Consider the following 12,134-nt stretch of genomic DNA (forward strand, 5'->3'; position numbering starts at 1 on the left):
AGGCTCCAACTTCAGTCCATAGCTAGGGTGGTCAAATCCGTACAACAGAAAAAAAAAAAGGTAAATCTCAGACTAAGGCAGTAAAAGCTACAATCTCTCAGCATAAGATACCTGAACAACTCAACCCTAAAGAAGCACATGCCAAAGGTCTGATCTTTGAAACTGGAAAACAAAAGAATCACTTGTTTCAAATCTATTTTTGAAAGTTATCTGAAACTATTCAAAAGAGCATGACTTAGGTCTTTTAAGGAAGTTTCAAAAGGCAGGTACCAATATGCTAAGTTTGGCTAGCATTGCTCATGTACTTATGTAGAATGATTTGTGACCACACTTTATCTCATTTTAGAGAACAGCCAAAGGGCAGCCTTGATGCTCCTTAAACCAGTGTTTTCCAAAGCATCGATTATAAACTATGTTACAACACAAAATATTGGAGTTTATTCAATTAGAAAGTGTAAGGAACGGGTAAAAACTATCATGAAATATACTTTCCCTAAAAAGGTGGGTTCAGTTAATGCCTGTGGGGGCTTTTTTTTTTAATGGACAGCTGGAAAGGACTATAATTATGGAAACTTCATTATGCAGTGCCCAACAATTAGAGAGTCACTGAATACTGTTTCTTTGAACAGATAGAAATTCTTAGCTTTTATACCTTAAATTCTTTGAGTACAGTGACTTCCTCCTTAGAAGAAGTGTACTTCTCACTGGGAAGTACTTTGTGAATATAAAAGACAAAGCCAGTTCATTGTTTTCATTATGTTTAATATAAATACTATGGAAAACATCCCTAATTGCTATGCAACTCCTTTGTGGAAAAATAGTCTGCATGCTCCTAAACTCTGCTACATCTGTTCTGTGTAAAACATTTCTCCTGATAATTTTGTGTTACTTTGCTCAGGTTATTTGTAGCAGCTGTGCACCACTAATGACTTTCCTTATTAGTTAGCTCCAGTACTTTCTTGGGTTTGAAGCATATAGTATAGAAAAATTTGGCTTTTTAGCAACGCTGTGTTAGGCTAATGGATAATGTTTATATCCACCGCCAAGCTGGTATAAGAGCGTTGCTTCTGCTACTGCTGTGTTTTCCAAAGAAGGATAACTTTAAAAATACTAGAGTTCATAAATAATTTGTCAAGACTGTATATATGAGATATGACCATTAGTTGGGCTATTATTAGGGTTATTTCAGCACTGAATCTTCAGAGTCAATTTGCAGCCTCACAATTATAAATGAGGCTCTCAGGCCTCTAAGCATACTGTAAATCATCGTAGAGATTATACTTCTTAGAAATTCCTTTTCTTCCTTTAAGACTAGGTACATTTTTTCACCTGTCTAAAGCCTTACTCTGTTCTTCTGTGCTCCCATCACAGCTTTTAGAGGCCTCTTTTCTATTCATCATGTTTGACTATCTTTTTGAATATTTTTCTCACCCATAGACTGTGATGTATTCAAAAAGAGATATTGTTTTACATCCCAGTGACTAGGTCAAAATCTAGAATACAGTAGATGATTGATGAAATATTAAAGAATGAAATCTTTACACCTTCACATTCTTCATAAACTTGTTATAAATATAATTATATCTGAAGTTGAGATTGGGGAGGTAATGGTGACTGTGGCTAGGGAGTAAGTATTTTATGCCTTTGAATGTATGTGGTGTTCTTTTGTTTCTAAACTGTGTCTAAAATCCTGCTGTTTTCGTCACTAGGAAGTCCAGCGCTGTACTGCTGATATGAACATCACTGCAGAACATTCCAATCATCCAGAAAACAAGCACAAAAACAGATACATCAACATTTTAGCCTGTGAGTAATAAACTTTAAACTATCTTCAACTGTGAGGAAATTAAATTTTCATGCTCAGTATAAGCTGAAAGCCAAGCAATCAGAAGCAGGATGCCAAGAAAGAATGATACTTGCAACCTAAGCTCTTATTAGCCCATCTTCAACAGTGTAGAAGTAGGGACATTTTCTTCCCCCTTAGTCTTTCATTAGGCTGTCAGAGCTCAGAGAGCTTTTAATAAGGTGACTGAAAGAAAATGTTCTGAGCCTCACTATTTTCACATGAAGTGATGTCATATCAAATGTTGGGAGCCAAAATTTAAATGTCATTTGGCTATCTTGACAATGGTTTTAACCTGTAAGGCTCAAATCTTTTTTTTTTCCCCCACTTAAAAGACCAGTGTGATAGTAAGGGGCCAAATCTTTTCAATACAAATGAAAATATTGGGAATTGAATGAAGCAAGCTGAATTTCAAAGCATTATTTCCTTCTTCATTTATTTATTTATTTTTTTTGAGATGGAGATTCACGCTTGTTGCCCAGGCTGGAGTGCAGTGGCGTGAACTTGGCTCACAGTAACCTCCACCTCCCGGGTTCGAGCAATTCTCTTGCCTCAGCCTCCCAAGTATTCTTTCAAAGACTACATAATTGGTCTGTAAGACTCACCTTAAAAGATGAGTCTCCAGGCCTATTACATTACCATGGTCAGGAATATTCTGTAGGTTAGGGATGCAAACAAATGGACATTCTTCATACAGAGCCTCAAGGAATACTGTAGGAGCACAAGCTACTTTTATGGCTAGAAGACCACATTTCATAGAATCGTGGGGCTTGGGTCACTGACATTTAATATATGCTTTGATACTAAGGGTAGTGGCATAGATATTCATAGTTAACATTTACTATGGTAAGGACTACATTACACAGAATTATATATAATAGTGCATTTAAAGTGGACCACTTAAAATTTGAATACTAATATATAATGTTTTCTTAAAGTTTTACTGAAATATTCACATACCATATGAAATTTACCCATTTAAGGCCGGGCACAGTGGCTCACGTCTGTAATCCCTGCACTGTGGGAGGCCGAGGCAAGCAGATAACTTGAGGCCAGGAGTTCGAGACCAGCCTGGCCGACATGACAAAATCCTGTCTCTATAAAAAATACAGAAGTGAATGGGGCATGGTGGCATGCACCCTTAGTCCCAGCTACTCAGGAGGCTAAGGCATGAGAATCACTTGAACCCAGGAGGTGGAGGTTGCTGTGAGCCAAGATTGCACCACTCCACTCCAGCCTAGGCAACAGAGCAAGACGTCTCCAAAAGAAAAAGAAAAAAAAATTACCTATTTAAAGTATACAACTCAGTGGCTTTTAGTATATTCACAGAGTTGTACAATCATCACCACAGCTAATTTTAGAACATTTTTTGCACCTCAGCAAGAAACCTGTTAGCAGGCACTCCCAATTCTTCCTTCTCTCCAGCACTTAGAAACCCTATGTCTACTTTGTGTGGGTTTGCATATTCTGGACATTGCATATAAACAGATTCACACTATGTGTGACCTTTTGTCTCTGCTTCTTTCATTTAGCATAATGATTTCAAGATTCATCCATGTTGTACCATATATAGTACTTCATTCCCTTTTATAGCTGAATAATACTCTAATATATGGATATAGAGCATTTTGTTTCCAGTTGATGGACAGTTGTTTTTCCCCCATTTCTCAGCTAGTATGAATACTGCTATGAACATTCATGTACAAGTCTTTATGTAGACATATATTTTCAGTTCTCTTCGGTATATACCTAGGAGTAGAATTGCTAGATTATATGGTAATTCTATGTTTAAAATTTTGAGGAACTATCAAATTCGTTTCCAAAGTGGCTATTCATTTTACGTTCCCACCAACAATATATAAAGGGTCCTGTGTTTCCACATCCTCACCAACTCTTATTTTTTAAAAAAAATAATAGCCATCCTAACAGTTATGAAGTGGTATCCAATTATAGTTTTGACTTTAGCAGCTCCCTAATTATTAGTGATGTTGAGCATCTTTTCATGCTTATTGGCCATTTGTGTATTTTGTTTGGAGAAATGTCTAATCAGATCCTTTACCATTTTTTAACTGGATTACTTTTGTCTTGTTGAGTTGTAAGAGTTCTTTATATATTCTGCATACAGATCATTTATTGAATATATAGTTTGCAAATATTTTCTCATTCTGTGCATTGTCTTATCACTTTCTTAATGTGAGTTCTTCAAGATTGTTTTGGCTATTCTTTCAATTATTTATAATCTGAATTGTACTACTGTGCTGCTTTTGTTAAATTTATTCCTAAGTATTTTATTCCATTTGATGCTAATGTTTTAGTTTTGGATTGCTCATTGCTAGTGTACATAAATACAATTGTAGGTTGTATCTAAAACTTTGCTGAACCCATCTATGCTAGTAGTTATTTTTTGTGGATTCCTTGAACTTCTATTTCAAGATGTCCAATATAAACAGAGATAGTTTACTTCTAAATAAGGTGTTACAAAAACTCCAAGTTTTGAATAGGATTGTTCTACTTTTCTGAGAATATGAAGAGGTTAAAAAAGGCAGGCGGAGAACTAGGAAGAAAGTCAAAGCCAAAGTGACTTTGGCAGTATTTGATGGCCACCTCAATCAAGGCTCACCACTGCTGTGACTATGAGGATCTGTCCATCCAGATATGCCTCCTTTCTAACCGGAGAAATCAAGAAAGGATATATACACATCTCTGACACACACACACACCATTCTCTCCGCCACAGCATCCTTTACTTCTGATGGCCTTACTGCCTTGCTAAAAGCATTGTGGCAGAGGAGGAGGAGAAAAATCGAAGCAACTTCTTTGTGATGTGCCCAATGGTCATGGTGTTTTACTAGAAAACCATTTCTCTGGTTAAATGTGGGTTGCACTTTCACAAGTTCATTTGTGATTTTACTTTCACAATTTCAAATTAGACGTGGTTTTATTTTCAAACATTCAGGGAGTTAGGTTTTGGTGTTCTATTGGCCACTCAGATTCTGGGCACATTGCCTGCCTTCATCTACACCTATATTAATGCTTTAAAATGAGACCGTGAATTGCCAGAAACATGTACAAAAAACCTCTCACAGATTTGTAACAACTTTCAAGGTATATGTGGATGTCACCAAATCACCTCCCATGTTGGTCTATTAATGTCTTATTTATCAGTCTAAGAACTAACACTGTATGGTCTAATGGATACTAAGGCGTAACAGTTTGGATGCAGATGCCTTAGAATAAATTTCTCCTTTGGCGCCTATTTATAACAAGCAACACCTGTTTCATGTCAACCCTAAACTAAAAGTTTGTCAGAACAACAGAAGCAGTTCACAGCTGCAAGAATGTAGAGGGCTCTCAAAAACTGCTTGGTATATTCTGAGGAAATGCCTGTGCTGATCCACTCCTTGGACTTCTTTTTGAACTATCGTTTTATGACAATGGCTATAGACAGAAACATAAATTAGGTTTTGCCCATTCTGTTTTTACCTAGGGAGAATAAAATTATGACCTCAGCTTCCTTTTACTTATTTTGCTATCCTAAAGAAGCAGGCTCACTCTGTTGGGCAACTGCATACACATCATATATCACCTTCCCCCACTTTTGTTCATAAACTGAGGTTAAGTGGATCCTAAAGTCTGAACATTAACTTCACATTCCTATAATGAGATTACTCTTGAGAAAAGCTCTGGTTTCCTCAATTACTTAGGTTCTGTTGTGGTAGCAGGGAATCCAAGTGAATTAGCAATGGAACTGCCTGAAATATTAATAGATGTTTTGGACTTGATATTATCATCAGTCACCCTTTTATATTTGTATTATGCGGAGGGAACTGGGGCACAGGGCATAATCAAAGCCCTTTGAACTTCAAATTACAGAAGAAGCAAATACCTTTGAACTTGGCTTTAAAATACAGAATGAGGAACTTTTGGAGGACTGCAATTTATAATTGTTTTAAATGAATTTGCATCCTGAGAGCAGGAGATGTAGAAATGGGTCTATATTTTGGGGATGGTTTTGAATGCTCTATTTAGTTGTCGTTCTACCAAAAGTTTTCTTGGGCTACCTGATTGCCTTGTGTTGTGCTTCAGAATGCTGTTAGTTTCTGAATTATACATCATATTTTTGCTTTTTTTCGTATCTTCTATAGACGATCACAGTAGGGTGAAGTTAAGACCTTTACCAGGAAAAGACTCCAAGCACAGCGACTACATTAATGCAAACTATGTTGATGTAAGTTCACAATGTTACTATAAACCTGTTTCTGGAAATTGAAGAATGTAGAAGAAACTGTTGAATGTATTTTAATACCGTACAGAGCTTTTACTAAAAACAAAGCCTATTCAATATGGAAAGTATCTGAATTATTTACTGGTTTTCTGTGATAGTGCTTTCATCTTAATTTGTGCTGTGTCATTTTGAAGGGTTACAACAAAGCAAAAGCTTACATTGCCACCCAAGGACCTTTGAAGTCTACATTTGAAGATTTCTGGAGAATGATTTGGGAACAAAACACTGGAATCATTGTGATGATTACAAACCTCGTGGAAAAAGGAAGAGTAAGAGCTCCTTGACTCACTATCTTAATAAAACACCTTCATTCAAAAAATATTTATGGAGTACCTGCTGTAAGGTAGTAACTTGACAAGGTATAAAGAGTTACAGAAATGGAAAGTGTTCTCTCTACTCTTACCTTGCTTATGATCCAGTAGGAAAGAGAGCTAAGGCATTATAAGAATAATTCAATGTGATGAAAGAGATCAACAGGGTATTAGTGTAATGCTGCAAAATGAATCAGTGTATCCTCTGTACATTCCTCTGTATAAAACTTCTTTTAAAGGAGCTAATACTTGAGATGAGACTTGGGCAATGATTAGAGGAGATATGCAGGCTAAGAAGAGAAGGAAAGGGCATTCTAAGTACAGGGGACAGACAGAATAGTAAACAGGGAAGTTGAAAGAAGCATGGTGTAGTCAAGGAACTACTAATAGTTAAGACTGGGGAGACAAAAATTGCTTAAACAGTTTGACCATCATTAAGAGGACCTTTTAAAAAAATAATGCTGTATAATTTGTTGGATTATAAGTTTACACTAGATGATGCTAATTTAGGCTGGAATAAAAGCTGTACTTCAGGGAATCACCACACTGGGTTGATAGGTGCAGCAAACCACTACGGCATACATTACCTATGTAACAAACCTGCACGTCTTGCACATGTACCCCAAAACTAAAACTAAAAATTAAGAACATAAAAACAAAAATAAGAGAAGCTACACTTCAGGTTCCCTGCTCAAAATCACCACTGCTTCATGTTGTGGAGTCCCTGTTTTACTTTTGGTAATCCAAGTTATAACAAGAAGATTCTCACAGTCAGAAGAGACCTTCCATAAATTCAACCCAGCTTTCCAAATGATACTTAAGCTCCCTTTATAACAAAGGCTACCCACATTTCTTACAGGTCAGACATAGAGGTTTCTTTCTTAGTCCCTTTTTAAAATGCATATATACTGAAAGGTGGTCATCATTACTAGGCCCATTTCTCAAATGGTCTTACACAAACTTTTCCCAAGCCATCAACCTCATCAGAGGTCATACCTGCCTTAAAGCAGTTAAACTCATGTATTCCTTTTTCAGTCAACCAAATGGCATTCTTACCTGTGTTTTAACATTGTTGTTTGAAATTACATTTTCAACAGAATTGTGGCACAGATTGCAGTTATACTTTACAACTTTTTTCTTTTTGCAGCGAAAATGTGATCAGTATTGGCCAACGGAGAATAGTGAGGAGTATGGAAACATTATTGTCACGCTGAAGAGCACAAAAGTACATGCCTGCTATACTGTTCGTCGGTTCGCAGTCAGAAATACAAAAATGAAAAAGGTATGGAAGGAATTGGGTAGGCTGCCAGGGCATCTCCTTTTTATACTTGTATGAAAGTTACTGACAACCAAAGCCAAATCTCATAACCAACTTGGTTTTCAAAAAGTATTTTTAAAACATTTTTCACGACTGTTTTGATTGACATCAGTGTATGCTGTGAAAGGTACTGGCAAAGCATGTAATAGAATTTAACTGGCCTGATTGCGCTCTTTACTCTCTATGTGAACAGGCTTCATTTTTTAAAAAATCATCCTCTTAGATTTTTGTAATACTCAGCAAATATGGCAGCATCTGTTTGATTTAGCTTTTTAATTCCGATTTTCTGACACTTTTAAAGCATTGTTTCCCAAAGTGTGTTCCAAGGAATACTTGTGCTGTAAGATTCTTGTAAAAGTCAGATTCTGCTGTTCACTAAGAATGGAAAATGAGTGCTACATAATATATATCCCCCTGCCATTTCGGAAATTTACAGTGAACTTAAGTGACCAAAGCACTGGTGTTAAAAATAAAACCCTTTTCTACAGAACTACTAATACCCTGAGCATCACACTTGTGGAAATATTGTTTTCAGGTTATCTCAGTTTCTTTTTCAAAATCCACTGTCACAACAAGAATCCTAGATCAATCATCACAGGAGTACAGCAATCCCCCCTTAATTGTGTAAGGTATGTTTCAAGACCCCCAGTGATGCCTGAAACCTCAGATAGTACTGAAGCCTATTTATACAATGTCTTTTCCATATGGTGTCTTTTCCTATACATCCATACCTATGATAAAATTTATAAATTAGGCACAGTAAAAGATTAATAATAAGAAATAGAACAATAATATTCTGTAATAAGTTATATAAATATATACACTTTCTCTTAAAATACTGTAATATTTTTGGACTGTGGTTGACCTCAAGAATGTGAAACTGCAGATACGGAAAAACTACTGTATTAAGAACTGTAAATAGATGCTCATTAAAAAATGTAGTTCTTCCACAGAACTTAGGGATGGCAGTTGTTTGCAGCAATGGGATAATTTTGTTTTCTTGGTGTCTTGGACATTTTGGAAAATGTGGTAAAACTGTACCCTCCTTGCCCCATTTACATTCACATTTACTCACATTTTTATATAAAATTCAGGGGCTCCAAAGCCCATCTGTGATCCCAGGTTAACACTCCCTTCAATGTATGTTTATTTCCCAAAATGGAAGAAATAACATGAATATCAGTAGTGTAGCACTACATCTGTGTTCTCTGTTATAAAATAGACCTGCTGGCTGGCTCAAGATAATCAATAACCAGCATAAAACTTAAAAATCCCAACTAATGGGAATCTTTCAGGTATTTAAACAGGGCCCACCTACTCTTGTTTTAGAAATAGCTTAAGTCAGAGGAAGAAGTCAAGTAGGAACTTTAGGTGTTTTACATACAGGAAACAGTAGAAAAATGAGTTAACAAAGAATTAAAGCTATCATGGGCCTATGTATAATAGCACAGGACCAGACACTCTTCAAGCTTCAATGTTGATTAATGACCCTGAGTCATCTAAAAAAATTTAGAAATTATTGAGGTATTGATAATAAGAAAGCATATAGCATGTCATCGATTTGGGGGAAATTTTTCATCTAAAGTACTTAAAATTTATGTAAAAAGTTCAGTCACTTAAGAGAGAAAACTCTGAAAAAGTCATTTATGAAAGTGACAGATAAATGAGACATTGCCTCTGAGACATTGCCTCTGACTCTAAAGACAGAAGTATTCGACACTTAGAATCTTCCCATCACTTCCTGGATAGTTAATAGCAGCAACCAGCACTCTGGCTCCTGAAGGTCCAGCCTGGACAGTGGAGAGGGAATGGGAATCATAGCCCACAGAGAAGTGAAAGCAAAGTACTAAGATCTGGACTTGGGGCAGAAAGTCAGGAAATGGAGGACTTGCAAGAAGAATACAAGTGCTTTAGATAGTTCTAAATCCAAAAAAAGTAATACTAAATAATAAATGTTCGTTCTTAGTATAGTCTTAGTCTTCTCTTCTAGTGATAGTGATACTTCAAATACAGCTTGGTAATGTCTCCATTTAATGGCATGAAAGTTGGCTACAAGAGGAAATAACCTAGCCTGGGAAAAGTGATGAGGGTGAATAAGATCAGTGGTCATGTGTCCTGATAGCCTTATATTACTTTTTCCAGAATGTCCACCCTTCACCTTAAAGACATCTTTCTTCACCTTTCTCACAGGGTCAGAAGGGAAATCCCAAGGGTCGTCAGAATGAAAGGATAGTGATCCAGTATCACTATACACAGTGGCCTGACATGGGAGTTCCCGAGTATGCTCTTCCAGTACTGACTTTCGTGAGGAGATCCTCAGCAGCTCGGATGCCAGAAATGGGCCCTGTGTTGGTGCACTGCAGGTAGGGCCTGGGATTCAATCTGTGAAGTAGGTGGGGCACGGGACTTAAGACTCAGTGATCTTGGACCACAATGACTACTACTGCTTTAACTTAGAAGCTGAATCTTCCACTAGAAACTGGGATGGGTAAGACTTGCAATAGTTTTAAAGAGGCTCTATTCCTATAACATTAAGAACTCATCTGCTGCTTCTGTGACTTTTAAAAAATTAGATCAATCTCTAGTTTTTTATAAAGTTATCTTATTAATAATATCAGCCAGGCGTGGAGGCCAACAGCTATAATCCCAGCACTTTGGGAAGCTGAGTTGGGAGGATTGCTTGAGACCAGCCTGGGCAACAAAGTGAGACCTCTTTTCTACAAAAAAAATTTTTTTTAAATTAGCTGGCATGGTGGCACATGCCTGTAGTCCCAGCTACATGGGAGATTGAGACAGAAGAATCCCTTGAGCCCAGTAGGTCAAGGCTGCAGTAAGCTGTGTTTGCACCACTGCACTCTAGCCTGGGTGATAGAGCAAGACCCTGACTCAAAAAAAAAAAAAAATCCCCATTGTTGATAGGAAAATTGTAGGCTTATCCTAATAAATAAGAATCTGGTATTAAACACAAGGTAAGAACTTTCCACACTAGAGATTGTGTTTTTGTAAATGGCTTTTCTGAAAAGTTCTTCTAAATAACATTTATCGTATGTATGAAAAGATTTCATTTTTAAATTTTTAGTTTATAAGTTCCATATAAAATACCTTTTCAAAAGCACTGGGAAATGCTTGTATAAAGCTTGTTTTCTGTCAACTACACTAAATGACTAGTTGGTTATTTAAAAATGCTTTTATTGTTTGATTTGCAAATGCATTCTTGCCCCTCTTTTCGCACCCCCCCCCGCACTTTGGTACTCAAACAAATGTGGCCTGTTTGTGATTTATGTTGCAAATGCTAAGTGAATAACCTACATCAACTTTACTAGGTTATCTAACTGGGGTTTAGGCTGGGCGCAGTGGCTTATGCCTGTAATCCCAGCACTTTGGGAGGCCAAAGCAGGCAGATCACCCGAGGTCAGGAGTTCGAGAGCAGCCTGGCCAACATGGTGAAACCTTGTCTTTACTAAAAATACAAAAATTCACTGGGTGTAAAGTTGGACACCTATAATTTCAGCTGTTCGGGAGACTGAGGCACAAGAATTGCTTGAACTGGGAGGCAGAGGTTGCAGCAAAACAAGATTGCACCACTGCATTCCAGCCTGGGCAACAGAGTGAGACTCTGTCTCAAAAAAATAATAATAAAATAAATGGGATTTAGATGTAATTTTTTGAATCAAAGTTAACAGTATGATAAAACAAAAGTGTCAGTTGAGTGTCCTCATTTCTTACAGTGCTGGTGTGGGCAGGACAGGCACCTATATTGTAATAGACAGCATGCTGCAACAGATAAAAGACAAAAGCACAGTTAATGTCCTGGGATTCCTGAAGCATATCAGGACACAGCGTAACTACCTCGTCCAAACTGAGGTAAGGAGCAGTTGCCAGTGTCCTCATGAGATTGTGGCACACGCTTCAACTGAAAGGTAAATGATAGTGAAGAGACAGATTCATTCTTTTAGGGCTTGCGGGAATTTACAGGTTTGTAGTAGTAGATATTCTGACCATGATACTGTTTTGTGGATCACAGTTTTACATTTCTGTATGGATCTTAATATTTGGATTCCTAAATAACTACACCAGCACTTATAAAGCAGATACAGTTGTTTCGAGAGCCGCGTTAGATGATAGTGGGAGTTAAACATGTTGTCTGGCCTGAGAAACACATAGGAGAGGATGGTTCTAAAACCCATCATTGAAAACGATTTCTTGATTGCTTATTGAACAGTACAGAATACTGTGATCCAGGCACAGTATAGAATATGGAGCTAAACTTAACACAGTCTCTACCCTAAAATAAGTTAGGAGTGATAAGCAAGTTGAGTATTGGAACAAATCACCTAGCTCTAAGTGCCTGAAGGAATTCACTGGGAGGTCCCTGTC

General features: G+C 37.1%; 1 protein-coding gene and 1 long non-coding RNA gene across 5 annotated transcripts in view; one reads left to right on the plus strand and one right to left on the minus strand.

Moving 5' to 3' along the window:
* PTPRG (protein tyrosine phosphatase receptor type G) overlaps positions 1-12,134 on the plus strand; it is a 766,801-nt gene that overhangs the window by 730,035 nt on the left and 24,632 nt on the right. For all 4 annotated transcript variants that reach the window (XM_002758499.6, XM_002758500.6, XM_008981938.6 and 1 more), the window contains 6 exons: positions 1,710-1,806; positions 5,989-6,071; positions 6,263-6,397; positions 7,587-7,721; positions 9,948-10,120; positions 11,486-11,621. In XM_002758499.6, coding sequence (XP_002758545.3) covers positions 1,710-1,806; positions 5,989-6,071; positions 6,263-6,397; positions 7,587-7,721; positions 9,948-10,120; positions 11,486-11,621 — 759 coding nt within the window. The remainder of the gene's footprint in view (positions 1-1,709; positions 1,807-5,988; positions 6,072-6,262; positions 6,398-7,586; positions 7,722-9,947; positions 10,121-11,485; positions 11,622-12,134) is intronic.
* The window catches only part of LOC108588442 (uncharacterized), an 88,294-nt gene that overhangs the window by 23,472 nt on the left and 52,688 nt on the right, over positions 1-12,134 (minus strand). The window lies entirely within an intron of this gene.

Source organism: Callithrix jacchus, chromosome 15, assembly GCF_049354715.1.
Source record: "Callithrix jacchus isolate 240 chromosome 15, calJac240_pri, whole genome shotgun sequence".
Lineage (NCBI taxonomy): Eukaryota > Metazoa > Chordata > Mammalia > Primates > Cebidae > Callithrix > Callithrix jacchus.